The 16,328-nt window shown below is 47.7% G+C and overlaps 1 protein-coding gene across 1 annotated transcript in view; it reads left to right on the plus strand.

Annotated features, from left to right (window-relative positions):
- The window catches only part of LOC127002675 (uncharacterized), a 56,120-nt gene extending 39,792 nt beyond the window's left edge, over window positions 1-16,328 (plus strand). Inside the window, exon 3 of the mRNA XM_050868728.1 lies at window positions 13,764-16,328. Coding sequence (XP_050724685.1) covers window positions 13,764-15,980 — 2,217 coding nt within the window. The 3' untranslated portion in view covers window positions 15,981-16,328. The remainder of the gene's footprint in view (window positions 1-13,763) is intronic.

Consider the following 16,328-nt stretch of genomic DNA (forward strand, 5'->3'; position numbering starts at 1 on the left):
TCTTCTGTTCTGTTCCTCATTTTCTTTATTCTTCACCCTTCCTTTCTCCCTCTCTCCTCTTTCTCATCTTTCCTCTTCTCTTTCCCTCTCTATCTCCCTTTAAATATTTTCCCACCTCAATCTCTCTCCACCTCTCTTTCTCATTCTGTTTTGCATCTCATCCCCATCTTTTACGCCTCTCGTGATGATGGTGGGGTGAAGATGGTCGTTTCGCGCTGCCTCCTCCCCTCCGTGATGTGGGGTAATAGCTGTCGTCTCCTTGGTAATTTTGTGTAAAGAGTTATAAGTTCCTTCCTATTCCTTCAAATCATGGATGCTAACTACCGAAAAATGACTCGGTCCACATCTTTTTGCTCCTATTCGCTTTCTCTGCCCTCTTTTGCTTCAGTTAACATATAGATTGATAGAGAGATTGATATGTAGATTGACAGATAGATAGACAGATTGATAAAGAGAGAGGCAGCTTGACAGACAGACAGATTGATAGAGATAAATAAACAGAGAGAGACTTTTATTCTCTTTCTCTGTCTCCTTTGCTTCAGTTAACAGATAGATTGATAGAGAGATTGATATGTAGATTGACAGATAGATAGACAGATTGATATAGAGAGAGGCAGCTTGACAGACAGACAGATTGATAGGGAGATAAATAAACAGAGAGAGACTTTTATTCTGTTTCTCTGTCTCCTTTGCTTCAATTAACAGATAGATTGATAGAGAGATTGATATGTAGATTGAGAGATAGATAGATAGATAGACTGATAGAGAGGCAACTAGATAGATAGATAGATAGATAGATAGACAGATAGTGAATGAGAGAGATTAAAAAGCATACTTCCTTGATGAACTTAGGACCAAAGATGCAGTTTTTCCCCCACTTCTCTCCTATCATAATTTAAGAGGAAAAAGATCAATCGAGACTTAAAGAAGTAGAATAACACTCCTCTTCCTCTTCCTCTTCCTCTTCCTCTGCTTACTCATCTTTCCCTCGTCTGAAGTGTCATGTGTGTGTCCGTGTATATGTATGTGTGTGTGTGTGTGTGTGTGTGTGTGAGTGTGTATGTGGGTGTGTGCGTGTCCCGAATGCGTGGTACTGCCTATAAGCCGTGTCCTGGATACATACCTTTGTCCCTAATGGTTAATGCAGCGTCTCGCGGTCGGACACATGGTCACCGGGGTTGTTATGTGTCATGGAGGGCGCATTGTCTTCTGAACCGACGCCTCCTCCCCCTCCCTGACTCCTCCTCCTTCTCCTTCTCTCTTTTAGGGCTTATCTCCCTCCAGCGGGTAAGTTATGTGATATGCATTAGTCTGGTAGCCTTCCATTGTCTGAGGGCGAATGTTTTGTTATTTAGGATTTTGTCTAAGTTGTATTTCTTGTTATCTTTCTCTTTCATCAGTTTTATTTCGTCTCCTTTTCCTGCTCTTCGTTTTTGTTCTTGTTCTCTATGTCCTCCTTCCATTGTCTCAGGTCGAATGTTTTGTTATTTAGTGTTTGTCTAAGTTGTATTTCTTCCTATCCTTCTTTTTCATCAGTCTCCTTCTTCTCCTTCTTTTCCTTATCCTTCTTTTTCATCAGTTTCCTTCTTCTCCTTCATTTCCTGTCCTTCGTTTTTGTTCTCGTTCTCCATGTTCTATTTCATTGTCTTAAGTCGAATGTTTTGTTATTTAGTGTTTGTCTAAGTTGTATTTCTTGTTATCCTTCTTTTCCAACTGTTTTTTTCGCCTCCTTTTCTTCCTTTTCTTCTTTGTTTTCGTTCTCCATCGTCACCTTTTTCTTTCCCTCATCTTTAATTTTCTTGTAGTTCTTTTTTCGTCTTTCTCCTCCTCCATATCGTCCGTTCTCGTAGTTCTCCTCCTCCTCGTTCTCTCCTTCCTTTCTCTTGTCTATTTCCTCATTGCTCTCCTTCTCTTCCTCGTTCTCACCTTCCCTGTCATTTATCTTCTTCATTGTATCACGATTATCCTCCTCCTCCTTGCTTTCCATCTCCGCCTCCTCCTCCTCCTCCTCGATGGAAGAAAGGATGGTCGGGGTGGAGGTCGTTGCATGGAAGAGGGAGGGAGAATGCATAAAAGAGCAGGGAAGGTCGGGGTCGGGAGGAGGTGGCTTGGAGTAGCATCGAATTCCCAAGGTTGTGAGTGACTGACATTTGACTTCCTGATGAGGCGCTTCAGTTGTGGCCGCGGGGGTGCCCTGGAGGCCCTCTGGCGGCACTAGGCGACAAGACGGGCCGCGTGCCACACACACACACACACACACACACACACACACACACACACACACACACACAAGGCCTCGCACTAACGTACTTCATTCATCCATTCGAAGTTGTGCCGTTGTTGTTGTTGTTGTTGTTGTTGTTGTTGTTGTTGTTGTTTTCGGGCTGTATAAGACGAAGCTATAGTGTCAAAGTCTAGTGAGCTTATTTTTATTTTTTTTATTTTTTAGAATCAAGATAGACAGGCAGATGGACAGATAGATATACAGATAGATAGATAGATAGATAGTTAGACAAATGGATAAATATAAAGTGTATGTTTATGGGGAGGAGACAGACTTAATTACGTCCATTTATTTGATTCTTCTCACGCCTTCATGTTTAGTGTAATTTATCAAGAATGCAGACGCCGCAAAAGTGAAATCTCCTGCCTGCTGTAAAGAGTCATATGGCTTTGTAGAATTATATTAAGCTTTCTACCTATAAATCTGCTTGTATATTACCTAGATCACTCCCTTCCCACTCTCTCCCTTCCTCCCTCCTTTCCCTCCCTTCCCTTACTTTTAATTCCTTATATATACCGTTGTTTATTTATATTGAGAGATCATATTTAGCTTTCTATGTGTATATCTGCTTGTAATTATCTCACTCCCTTCTTTCCCTCCCTTCCCTTAACTCCCTCCATCCTTCTTTCTCCCTCCCCTTCCTTTCAACTTTTTTCTATATGGGGGAGAGGTTAGATTGGAGGGAGAAATGGAGGGGGAAGGGAGGGAAAGAGAGGGTAGAAGAGGGGGAAGGTTAGGTTAGGTTAGGGATTGTGTTGGTAAGGTTAAGTTAGGTTAGGTAAGGTTGGGTTTGGCACTTTTAACTCTTTCTGTATGGGAGGGGGGGAAGGGGTTAAATTGGAGGGGGAAGGGAGGGAAAGAGAGGGAGAAAGAAGGGGGAGGTGAGGTTAGGTTAGGGATTGTTTTGGTAAAGTTAAGTTAGGTTAGGTAAGGCTGGGTAAGACACTTTTAACTCTAACTGTATGGGGGGGAAGGGGTTCAATTGGATGGGGAAGGGAGGGAAAGAGAGGGAAAAAGAGGGCGAAGGTTAGGTTAGGTTAGGGATTGTTTTGGTAAGGTTAAGTTAGGTTAGGTAAGGTTGGGTAAGGTTAGGTAAGGTTAGGATAGGTGAGGATATCGTTATGTATTTATATTAAGAGATTAGATTAAGGTTTCAATATATGTTCCTGTACTTAGATCACTCCCTGTCTTCCCTCCTTCCTCCCCCTCTTCAACTCCTTACCTCCCTTCCTCAGTCAATTCTCTCCCTCTCTCAAATCCCTCCTTCCTTCCTTCCACTTCAACTCCTTACCTCCCTTCCTCCCTCAATTCTATCCCTCTCTCAAATCCCTCCTTCCTTCCTTCCACTTCAACTCCCTCCCTCCCTTCCTTATCCCCTTCCCTCCCTCCCCTTACTCTCAACTCCTCCTGCACACCGTTATTTATGAGATGCCGGGAAAGTGAAATCTCTCAGCCTCAGTAACGGTTCTATGGAGCTCTTAACATCAAGCTAAATGCGCTCTATGTTGGTCTTTGCGTATAATTGGACCTCCCCCTTCCTCCTCCTTCCTTCCACCCCCTCCTCCTTCCCTCCTTCCCTGCTTACCGTCTGTGTATTCCTATGATTATGATTTACTAGCGTACGAAGAGACGGTGCCGGAGAAATTTTTTTTTGTAGCTTGTTCGTTTTATATATATACGGTCTTGTAAGATCAACAACAGACGCTTTCTCTCTCTCTCTCTCTCTCTCTCTCTCTCTCTCTCTCTCTCTCTCTCTCTCTCTCTCTCCTCTTTTCATCCCTGCAGCTTTTTTTCGTCTTTCTCTTCCATATCGTTCGTTCTTGTTCTCTTTTTTCTCTCTCATCTCCCTTTTCATTTCTCCTTTTTTTTCATTTCTGTTTGTCTGCGTGTACTCTGTTCCCTCCTCCCCCCCCCCTCTCTCCCCTTCCCCCCCTTCTCTTGTTTACTACCAGCAGCAGACGAGCCGCGCCAAAAGAGGGCCACCCGCACAATTAGCCTCGTTCCTGGATCTCGGTGGGCGGAAAGGCTCGCTGGCTCGCTTGCTGCCTCATTAACTCGTCGGCTGGCTGGCTACCTTGCAACTTTCAGGCTGGGGATTAGAACCTTTATAAACTGGACTTCGATTCTTTTTGTGAGCAGCGAGTAGCGGGCTTTTTTATATATTATTGTTTACTTTTTTGGTGCCCTTGAGCTGTCTCCTTTGTTGTAAAAAAAAGAAAGAAGTGTAGGGAGGAGTTAAGGTCGCTTTCAGACGCTTCCACCTTCCACATCAACTACTTTCAGAGGCCGAAAAGATGATAAATCGGGTTTTTATGAGTGTTTTTTCACGTTCAAGCTACAGAAGAAAGGGTCAGACTACCACCAGGGTCATTAGGTTACCCCTGGAAATGCGACGCTTCCACCTTCCACACCAACTACTTTCAGAGGTCGAAATGGAGATAAATCGGGCTTTTATGAGTGTTTTTTCACGTTCATGGTGCAGAAGAATGGGTCAGACTACCACCAGGGTCATTAGGTTACCCCTGGAAATGCGACGCTTCCACCTTCCACACCAACTACTTTCAGAGGTCGAAATGGAGATAAATCGGGCTTTTATGAGTGTTTTTTCACGTTCATGGTGCAGAAGAAGGGTCAGACTACCACCAGGGTCATTAGGCTACCCCTGGAAATGCCTGAAACGCCTGCGAAAGCCTTGTTAAATATGTGTGCTTGGACCAGGGTTGCCAAAGTATCGTACACACCGTATTGTATTTTCGTAGTTTCTGACTGATATCTATAGCAAAAACTAACAAGCAAACATCAGTGAATAAAAGTTTTAAGGCTAACTTTAATATTCTTACGTTATTTCTGTAGGTGAGATAATTTGAGGCTTAGAAATTATAAATACAATGTAGTGAATACGATAATCTGGCAACGCTGGCTTGGACGCTTGCTACTCCGCTACTTGCTATCTCTAATTTCGCTACTTGCTACATTACTTTATCTTACAAACACGTTATTTTTAATCCATTTTATACCCTTAGCATAAAGAAAAGGATGTTATTATGCATATTTAAACAGCTAAAACTAATCTTATTATCTCTCTATATATATTAACCCGTAGCTACGTTGCGAATGGCACGGATTTTGCCTTCACTGGTAACCTGGTAATATCGAGTCCCAGGTCTTTCTCTACCTCTGTGGTGAATAGTGGAGTGTTTCCCATGTGGTATTGGTATGCTGGATTTCCCCTCCCACGGTGCATGACTTTACATTTTCTTCATTGAGTTATAGCAGACACTTTGTTCCATCTCTGTAGCTTGGTGAGGTCTTCTTGTAGGAAATCCGCAAAGGGGTTAAATGAATTCGAAAAACCCCATCTCATATTTCTCAGCGGGTTTTTACCCCAATATTTCACTCACTAACTTGCTAGAACTGGCTAAGCTGCTACTTCCCGCTAACTTACTCTGTTCACTTAAGCTGCGAAAATAAGCCCCTCCCCCTTCTCCATCAAGGGTCTGCCATTGGTTAAGCCACAGCCAAGCCACGCCCCCTCTGACTAAGGCTGCTTGTGACTGGTCGATGCTCGGAAAGGTTAAATCTTGTTGGTGGATTCTTCATATTCTCTCCCTCCCTCCCTTCTTTTCTACCTCCCCCTTGCTCTCCTTTCCTCCCTTCCTCCCTTACTGTCTTTAATTTTTTCCTCCTTCCCGTTTTTCCTTCTCCTTCTCTTCTTTTTTCCCTTCCTCCTGCTCTCCCTTCCTCCCTTTCTGTCCCCAATTCTTTCCTCCTTTCCGTCTCCCCTTCTCACTCTCCTCCCTTCTTTTCTCCCTCCCTCTTACTCTCCTTTCCTCCCTTCCTCCCTTTCTGTCCCCAATTCTTTCCTCCCTACTGTCTCTCCTCGTACTCCCTCCCTCCTTCCCTCCTTCCTCCCACTTCAACTCCTTACCTCCCTTCCTCCCTCAATTCTCTCCCTCTCTCAAATCCCTCTTTCCTTCCTTCCTTCCACTTCAACTTCTTACATCCCCCTCTCCCTCAATTCTCTCCCTCTCTCAAATCCCTTCTTCCTTTTTTCCCTCCCATGCATTTACTGTCGTGGGCGTGGCCTATTTGCCAAGCTAACGTGAATATAGGGTATACCTCGCTACCTGACAATCTCCTCCCCCCCTCCCCCCACCGCTGCCTCTCTCTAACTCGCTCCTTCCCTCGCTCGCTTCCTCCCTCGCCAGCCCGCGCGGCCACCACGTCGACACAATAAAAGCCTGATCTCGACAAAAACCGGAGGAAGGAAAAAAAGTTATAGAGAAAAGAAGAATAGCGAGACGGCGGTGTCTTTTGATAGCGAGTCTGCTCATTAAGGGAAGTATTACAGGAGGTCAGAGATGTTGATGATGATGATGATGATGGTGATGATGATGATGGTGATGGGGTTTGTCTTCTGGCATGTCCCCCCCCCCCCTCCCTCCTCGTCCCTCTTCTTTTCCTTCCCCCTACCCCAGTTGTCACACACATACGCACACACACAAAAATAAGGAGACGAAGAGGGGAAGAGTACTGACCATTACCATCATTATCGCCGTCATTATCATCATCGTCTTCGTAGTAAATCCAGTACGTAAGGAGAGTATAGGAGGAGGAAGATGCTGCCGCGACAGGTAGAGGAAATTTACGACCCATCAGAGTAAAGACAAAAAAAAGGCATAGTAACAGGTGGAGGAGGAGGAGGAGGAGGAGGAGGAGGAAGCGGATGACGAGGAAAAAGAAAAAAAAGAATGGTGCGTTGATGATGACCCGAATTCCACACACACACACACACACACACACACACACACACACACACAGACACACACAGAGAGAGAGAGAGAGAGAGAGAGAGAGAGAGAGAAAGGGACAGATGCAGATGGAGGATTGGATGGAAAGGGGTTCACATACACTCTTAAGAAGCATGATCCTGCATTTTAGGATGTAGGACGAATCTCTCTCTCTCTCTCTCTCTCTCTCTCTCTCTCTCTCTCTCTCTCTCTCTCTCTCTCTCTCTCTCTCTCTTCATAAAACGACTTTACTGCCACTTTCTTGTTAAGTTTAATTACTCACTCACTTACTATGTTAATTAAGAAGCATTTTAATTATCTCCTAACCCTGTATACCCCCTTCACACACACACGCACACACACACACACAGACACACACATCCTGCGCTTCTCTCTCTCTCTCTCTCTCTCTCTCTCTCTCTCTCTCTCTCTCTCTCTCTCTCTCTCTCTCTCTCTCTCTCTTCCTCCTTCTATTCCCATCCCTTACCTCTGTTTCCTTTCGTCTCTTCTTCTTTTCAACTGTTTTTCTTATCTTCTTTTTTTTCTGCTTCTTCGCTTTCCAAATGTTTTCTCTCGTTCTTTTCATCCCCCGTTGCTTCGGATATTCTTTTCCTTCTTTTTCTTTTCTCTGGCTTTTCCTTCTCTCATCTTCATCTTTCCCATTCTCTCGTCTTTTAAAAATCATCTCTTTCTTTTTTTATCCTTTTCATCTCCTTTTCTTTCCTCTTCCTTTATTCTTTCCATTTTCCTTTCGTTATTGAGCTTGTGTATCCATTTCCTTACTTCCTCTTTCTTTCTTTCTTTTTTTCTCTCTTTTCCTTTCGTTATTCGTCTTCTGTATCCATTTCCTTTTCTTATTGTTTCTCTTCCCCTCCTTTCCCTCTCTTCTTTCCTCTTTTCCTCTTTCTTTTCCACCCCTTTCCTGTTTTCCTGTGTGCCTCTTCCTCCTCTATGACCTTTCCTGGCTTTTTCCTCCCATTTTCCTCCCCTTTTTCCTCCCCCATTTTTTGGCTTTTTCTCCCCTTTTTCCTCCCCCTTTTTCCCCTTTCCTGGCTTTTTCCTCCCCCTTTTCCTCCCCTTTTTTCTTTCCTGGCATTTTCCTCCCATTTCCTGGCTTTTCCACCCCTTTCCTGGCTTCCTGTGTGCCTCCTCCTCCTCCTCCTCCTCCTCCTCCTCCTCCTCTTTGACCTTCCTCCTGTCGCAAATGATCAGCAGACGTTTCCGCAAACCTGTATTTACTGTGACAAGTGCGCCAATACTCCCTCCCTCCCTCCTTTCCTCCCTCCCTCTTCCTCTCCTTTCCTCCCTCCCTCTCTTCCTCCCTCCCTCCCTCTTGTTCTTCTTTCCTCCCTTCCTCCTTTCCTCCCTCTCTCTTCCTTTCCTTTCCTCCCTCCCTCTTCCTTTCCTTTCCTCCCTCCCTCCCTCTTGTTCTTCTTTCCTCCCTCCCTCCTTTCCTCCCTCTCTCTTCCTTTCCTTTCCTCCCTCCCTCCTTTCCTCCCTCTCTCTTGCTCTCCTTTCCTCCCTTCCTCCTTTCCTCCATCCCTCCCTCCCTTCATCCCTCTCTCTTGCTCTTCTTTTCTCCCTTCCTCCTTTCCTCCCTCCCTCCCTCCCTTCCTCCCTCCCTCCTGCTCTCCTGTCCTCCCTTCCAGCCAATACTCCCTCCCTCCCTCCTTTCCTCCCTCCCTCTTGCTCTTCTTTCCTCCCTCCCTCCTTTCCTCCCTCCCTCTTCCTCTCCTTTCCTCCCTTCCAGCCAATACTCCCTCCCTCCCTCCTTTCCTCCCTCCCTCCTGCTCTCCTTTCCTCCCCTCCTTCGTTTCTGACTTCACTCCTTTCCTTCTGATATTTCTTCCTCCTTTTCCTTCTTGTTCTTGTTTCCTTTTTTCGTTATTTTTTTTTTAATTTCTCGCCATTTTCTTTTCTTCCTGCTCTCCCTTCCTCCCTTTCTGTCTTCTGTTCTTTCTTCCTCCTATTCTTTCCTCCTCTTCTCCTCCTTCCTTTTGGTGTATCTTTTAACTTTTCCTGCTTTTTCTTCCTTTTCCTTCTCCATTTCCTCCAATTTCTTCTCTTTCTTCCTCTCTCCCTCCCCTTCCTTCTCCTATCCCTCCACTCCTGACTCCACTTTGCTCTTCCTCTTCTCTCTCTCTCTCTCTCTCTCTCTCTCTCTCTCTCTCTCTCTCTCTCTCTCTCTCTCTCTCTCTCTCTCTCTCTCTCTCTCTCTCTCTCTCTCTCTCTCTCTCTCTCTCTCTCTCTCTCTCTCTCTCTCTCTCTCTCCCCCCCTCCTGCCCCTTCCTTCCCTCCTTTAATTATTCCCAAAGCATTCCACTTCATTCCACTCCTAATCCTCACTCCTTCCCTCTTTTCCTCTCCCTTCACTCCACTCCCAACATCAATCCTCCTCCTCCTCCTCCTCCTCCTCCTCCTCCTCCTCTTACTCCACACCACGTTACCTCAACCTCACTCCCCCCCCCCAACTTCACTCCCTCCCCCCTCCTTCCCTCCCCCCCTCTTAACCCCACACAAGTACGGGACTCATGGGAACTGGAGCAGCGTCTTCCTGGGTCACGCCTCGCTAGTCAGTCAGTCAGTCAGTCAATCAGTCGAAGAGGGGGTGGGGGTAACAAGGGGTGTTGGTGGGGGAGCGGGGGGGGGGGGGGATAGATACTTGCTGTTGGGGAGTTGAGGGGATTGATTGTGTTAGGGGAAGAAGTAGATAGAGATTGATTTTGGAAAGGAAGAGGAAGATTTAGAACAAGAGGAAGGAGAGAGGAGAGAGATGATTGCATACGGAGGGGAAGAGGAAGACTGGAAAGAGGAAGAAGGCAGACAAATTTTGAAAAGGAAGAGGAAGAGGAAGAACAATAGGAAGGAAAGAGGAGAGAGTTGATTGAATACGGAGGGGAAGAGGAAGATAGGAAAGAGGAAAAAGAGAGACTGATTACAAAAGGGAAGAGGAAGATAATAAATGAAAAAAAAAAAAGAGGGGAGATTAGTCGTGTTAAGAGGAAGGTCATAGAGGATAGGGAAGGAGAGAGAAGAAGAGGAGGGGCGATTGATTATATGTAAGGGAAGAAGTGGATAAAAAATAAGGGGAAGGGAAGAGAATGGTTAATTGATTGTATTGTTGTTGTTGTTGTTGTTTTCATTGTATCATGTTTTCGTTTTTACGGCATCGTTTTCTTTCTTTTTTTATTTCATTCATCTTTTTTTTTTTTGCTTTTTTATACCTTCTTCTGTCCTTCTCTTTCACTGCGTCTTTCTTTTGTTTTTGTTTTTTTACTGTTCTCATTCATTCCTGTTTTTCCTCTTTATTGGATCTTTTTCTACTTTTCTTTATTTCCCTTTTCAATATTTTGCCTTCTTCTGCAGACCTTTCATTGCGTCTTTCTCTCTTTTTATTTTTTTTCTTAACTTCTCTCATTCATTTTTTTCCTGCCCTCCTTTCCTGTTTTCCTTTTTATTGTATCTCTCTCTACCTTCCTTTTATTTTCTACATCCATATTTTTCCTTCACATGCCTTCTTCTGCAGACCTTTCATTACATCTTTCTCTCTCTTTTTAATTTTTTTTCTTAACTTCTCTCATTCATTTTTTTTCCTGCCCTCCTTTCCTGTTTTTCTCATTTTTGCACTTTTTCTACTTTTCTTTATTTCCCTTTTCAATATTTTGCCTTCTGCAGACCTTTCATTGCGTCTTTCTCTCTCTCTCTCTCTCTCTCTCTCTCTCTCTCTCTCTCTCTCTCTCTCTCTCTCTCTCTCTCTCTCTCTCTCTCTCTCTCTCTCTCTCTCTCTCTCTCTCTCTCTCTCTCTCTCTCTCTCTCTCTCTCTCCTATCCTCCTTTCCTCTTTCCTTCCCTCCCTCCTAATCGTACACTAAATGGAATATATTGTCTTCCTTCACATTTTTTACGCTTTCAAGAAATAAGTCCAATATATTTTTTTTCTCTAGACGGTCCTGTAGACCCCTCCCCCTCTTCCCCCTCCCCCCTTCACTCCCTCTCCCCCTCAGATAACTATGCTAATCGTAGGCTTGATTAGGTGGGGGATATGATTTATTATTCTTTTTTTGATATCTTGTAAATAAAGCGGTAGGCGTCGTGTGTTATATTTCCTCATTAATCCCTGATCTTCCTCTTCTTCCTAAGTTAAGTTAAAAAAATGGGAACACAAAAACAGCATATTTGGTCCTAAAATTATCAAGGAAATAAGCTTTTTTAATCTCCCTATCTATCTATCTATCTTTCTATTTACCTAACTATTCAACCATTTGTTTTAAATCAACATTCATCTTTTGCTCTTCGATACTAATGTGCTTTGCTTTTCCTCTTCTATTCTAATTCTATTCTTCTTTTCTAATTCGCTTCTAATGATGAAATAATGACAGGCCAACCACACACACACACACACACATACACACACACACACACACACACACACACACACACACACACACACACACACACACACACTAATCACTCCCCAGGTAAGCTTGCACCTGAGAGCACCTGAGACTTGTACTAGAAGCAAAGGTGACACGGGGAAGGAGGAGGAGGAGGCGGTGGTTCCCTCAGTCCCCCCCCCCCCCCCCTTCTCCCCACGTGAAGGTTTTGTTTCCTCTGGGCCGTGAAAAGCGTCCGGGGTCGTAAACTCTGCCATAAAGAGGTGATAAAGGCCTGTGAGGGTAATGGGGGGCAAGGGGGGAAGGGGAGGAGGAGAGAGGAGGGGAAGGGGAGGGTAGAGTGGTACGGAAGGGGCAGGTTAGGTCATGAGACAGACAGACAGACATGGAGAGACAGGCAAATTACGTACAGAGACAGATAGACAAATGGAAAACAGACAGAAAGACAAACAGCAATGAGGATAGATATACAGAGAAACAGACGTTCAGATAAAAGGAAAAGAGAGGAAGGAAGGAAGAGAGAGAGAAAGGAAGGAAGGATGGGAGAAAGAAATAAAGGAAGGAAGGGAAGAAAAAAAGAAAGGAAGAATGAAAGGGGTAGAAATTCATGAAGGAAGGAAGGAAGGAAGGAAAAGAAGAAAGGAAGGAAGGGAGAGAGAAAGAAAGAAAGAAAGGAGGAAGTAAGGAATAAAGAAACGAGAGAAGAAAAAAAAGAAAGAATGAAAGGAGTAGAAATTAATTAATGAAGGAAGGAAGGAAGAAAAAGGAGAAAGAAAAGGATGAAGGGAGGAAAGAAGAGAGAAAGAAAAAAAGGAGGAAGTAAGGAATGAAGAAACGAGAGAAGAAAAAAAGAATGAAAGAATGAAAGGGGGAGAAATAAATGAATGAAGGAAGGAAGGAAAAGAAAGAAAAAAGAGGAAGGAAGGAAGAAAGAAAGGAAGGAAGGGAAGAAAAAAAGAAAGGAATAATGAAAGGGGCAGAAATGAATGAAGGAAGGAAGAGAAAGAAAAGAAAAGAAGGAAGGAAGGAAGAGAAAGAAGAGAAAAGAAGGAAGGAAGGAGATGCATGCTTGAGTGACTTCGTTCTTTGGCCAGAGAAGAAGTGAAAGAGTGGTTATGTGTGTCACTACCACCACCACCACCACCACCACCACTTTGCACCTGCCTAGTATTTCTCCCCTACCTGACACCCCCTCTGGTTGACAGCATCACAAACTTCACCCCTTCCCTTTTCACACCTCCCTCCTCTTCTTGTCACCTCTCCTCAGCATCCTTTTTCCCTCTATTATAGTTTCTCTCTCTCTCTCTCTCTCTCTCTCTCTCTCTCTCTCTCTCTCTCTCTCTCTCTCTCTCTCTCTCTCTATCTATATAAGTCGCTGCTATGCCTGCCAGTAGAGCGATGACCCAGGAATTTTTATCAATGGCACAATCTGATTTAACCCGAGAAATCATTTACATAGTTGGTAAGAAAGTCGGACGGGGGAGGGAGCGAGGGAGGGAGGGAGCGTTTGGGGCTGAGCGAAAGTTTGTGGGACGCTTCCTCATTTTGTATTCGGAACATGATCGCCTCGAGCCAGCCAGCGATGCGCCTCGACTTCCTACAATGTTTCGCTCCTCCTCCTCCTTCTCTTCCTCTCCTCCTCCTCCTCCTTCAGCTTATATCGGGGTCAGGGGATGCTGGTAGGGAACTCTGAGTCTGGGAGGAATAGAGGAGGAGGAGGAGGAGGGGGTAGAGGTGGTGGTGGGTAAGAGGAAGAGGAGATTACGACGGGGAGGAAAGGAGGGAGGGAGGGAGGAGGAAGCGAGATGAGGAGGATGTTATCAGAAGGAGGTTTTTGGACTGCAGTGAAAGTAGAAAGCTTTCTGCGTGCTACTTTGCTTTGCCTATTTTGTAAGTTCACGTGAAGGATTCCTTAGAAGCTTTTTATTTTCTTATTAACCCCAAGGAAGGTGGATGGATAAATAGTTATATGGATAGAAATAAAAAGATAATTCTGAATACCACTGAGAGACCACGTGTTATGGAGTGGGTTTGTTCCAACGTAAGAACCAGCACGGCGGCTGTTACGACCTTCCTCCTCGTGGGTCTGTCAACGCAAGGGCCAGATTCGTGTATATGGCTGACTGGAGTGGCACAACCCTTACTAGCCTTGGGAAGGGCTCCTCCAGCCTCCACTAACTTGACAGAGAACGTGTATATATATTTGGTGGTGTGCGTCTGTATATTGTGCTTCCAGAGTGCGGTGTGCCGTAGGGTGTGTGTAAGAGGATCATTAACACTGTTGTCTCTTCCCCAGGTGGCGGGCAGCGAGGGGCAGGAGCAGGGCGATGAGGCCAAGACACAGACTGCGGCCGACTCCTCCGGCCAACTCAACCCTAATGTGGCTCAGAACCGAATGGCGGAAGCCCTTCCCGACGATGACGACGACCACCAGTTTCAAGGCAAAGTGATGGAGGACCAGATAGCGGTGGAGTCTGTGGACCGCCACGTGGCCGTCGGGAACCCGTACCCCATGGCCATCCCCGTGCCCATCAACGTGCCTGTGTACCCCGGCAAGCTGGTGCTGCCCAGCCGTCCCGGCAGGCCCTTCGCTAAACCCAAGGAAGGCTCCGGCCAGGGGCCACACCAGCCCCAGGGCCCTGCCAAGCGACAACGCTTCCGACAGGTTCCTCCGCCGCCGCCGCCCCCGCCGCAGTTCAAGGCGAGGCAGCCGGTAGTCCCCGGCCTCAAAGTGCCCGGCCAACGCAAGCCCTTGCTCCGCCCTCCCCCACCCGGCGCCGGCTACTCTGGTCCCCCTCCTCCTCTTCGGCTTAAGCATGACAATGCAGGCCGCCCACACTCTCCTCTTCTTTCTAATCCGCCTAACCAGGAGTACACTGGCCCACCTCCACCCCGGCCGCAATCATCTCCCGCCGCCTCCTCCTACGGCTCCCCAAAACCTGGTGATGTGTTCTCTGTCGGAGGCGCTGCAGGCAAGAACCATGGCGGAGGTGCCGTCAAGGGACAAGTCTTCGGGGGCACAGCCGCTCCTGCCCCCCTCCAGGGCGCCCATTCCACAAACTTCGGGACACACGTTCTCCCGCCTCCTCCACAATCCCTCTACAACGGCCCGCCGCCGCCGCCCCCCTCCGGAGGCCACGGCCTTGGCTTCAGCTCTCCCGACGCCGACCTGTCTGGCTCAGCCAACGCCTACGTGCCGCCCGAGGCCCTGGGGCCCGCTGACCCCTGGCCTGCCGCCGCCCCAGATATGCCCATTATCACTTCCCTCGATGTCAAATGCGAGAAGAATCTGATGAAGGTGAGCATCACCTTTGACAAGCCTTTCTACGGCATTATCTTCAGCAAGGGTCACTATAGCAACGTGAACTGCGTCCACCTGCCGGCGGGGCTGGGCCGCTCACAGGCAACCTTCGACATCTCGATCAATGCGTGCGGCACCACTGGAAACACGGAGAATGGCCTCTACGGCTATGGCAGCCAGAGCGGCTCGGGCACCTATTTCGAGAACACCATCGTCGTGCAATACGACCCTCAGGTGCAGGAGGTATGGGATCAGGCACGCAAGTTGCGGTGCACGTGGCACGACCAGTACGAGAAGTCTGTCACGTTCCGGCCGTTCCCCGTGGACATGCTGGACGTGGTGCGCGCTGACTTCGCCGGGGACAACGTGGGCTGCTGGATGCAGATCCAGGTAGGCAAGGGCCCGTGGGCCTCAGAGGTGTCTGGCCTGGTTAAAATCGGCCAGACGATGACCATGGTGCTGGCCATTAAGGACGACGATAACAAGTTCGACATGCTGGTCCGCAACTGCATGGCTCATGACGGCAAGCGGGCGCCCATCCAGCTGGTGGACCAGCGCGGCTGCGTCACGCGTCCCAAGCTCATGTCCAAGTTCACCAAGATAAAGAACTTCGGATCATCGGCGTCTGTTCTCTCCTACGCTCACTTCCAGGCCTTCAAGTTCCCAGATTCGATGGAGGTTCACTTCCAGTGCACCATCCAGATCTGCCGCTACCAGTGCCCCGAGCAGTGCAGCGGTAACAGCGGCATCATCCCCGGCGACAGCTACGAGGCGCCCGTGTCAGCGGGCCGAGCCAAGCGTGAGGTTGATAACGAGGAAAAGGTTGAAGAGAAGAAAGAAGGCACTGAGGAAGAAGAGCAAGAAACACCAGCAGACAAACAGAAGGATATCGGAGTGAACCGCGTGATTCAGGTGGTGTCCATCCGCGACCTGGCGTTCGTGCAGGACAAGAAGGGCGGCACCGAGGCGGAGCTCCGGGAGTCCGAGACGGCGACGCTGGTGGCTCCGCAGGTGGAGGACCAGACGGGTCTCATCTGCATGTCGACGCCAGGCTTCGCCGCCACCCTCATCGTGCTGCTGGCAATACTCATCGTGTCCTGCCTCATGTCGGCCTTCCTGTGCCTGCGGTTCAGGGCTCACGGCGACACGCGGTCCATCATCTCCTCGACGTACGACAACCCGGCCTTCATGCACAAGAAGGGGCTCTTCTAGACACTCCACCACCCCCACCAGACGAGCCAAGGCGCGCGACGCGAGGCTAAGCAGCTGCACGCGTCACGGGCCTGCGAGGCACCGCACGCAGGGCGTCTCGTGGCGCCGCAGTGACGCGCGACAGTCGTGCAGCTGCATCCCGCTACCCCCTCTCCCCCCGTCACAAGCCACAGCGCGCACGGTGAGTCGCGGCCGGGCATTCAGGCGCCACAGTCACTGCAGGAGGCGGCTGCGGGCATGGATGGTGCCTCCCCTTGGGTCATCTGGCCGGCGGCCCCGCCAGTGAGTCACGTCGTCGGGTCGTCCAGCTGTGCATCAGTAGCATCCGTCCCTCATGTGTGTGTGTGT

The sequence above is a fragment of the Eriocheir sinensis genome, chromosome 2, assembly GCF_024679095.1.
Source record: "Eriocheir sinensis breed Jianghai 21 chromosome 2, ASM2467909v1, whole genome shotgun sequence".
Taxonomy (NCBI): domain Eukaryota; kingdom Metazoa; phylum Arthropoda; class Malacostraca; order Decapoda; family Varunidae; genus Eriocheir; species Eriocheir sinensis.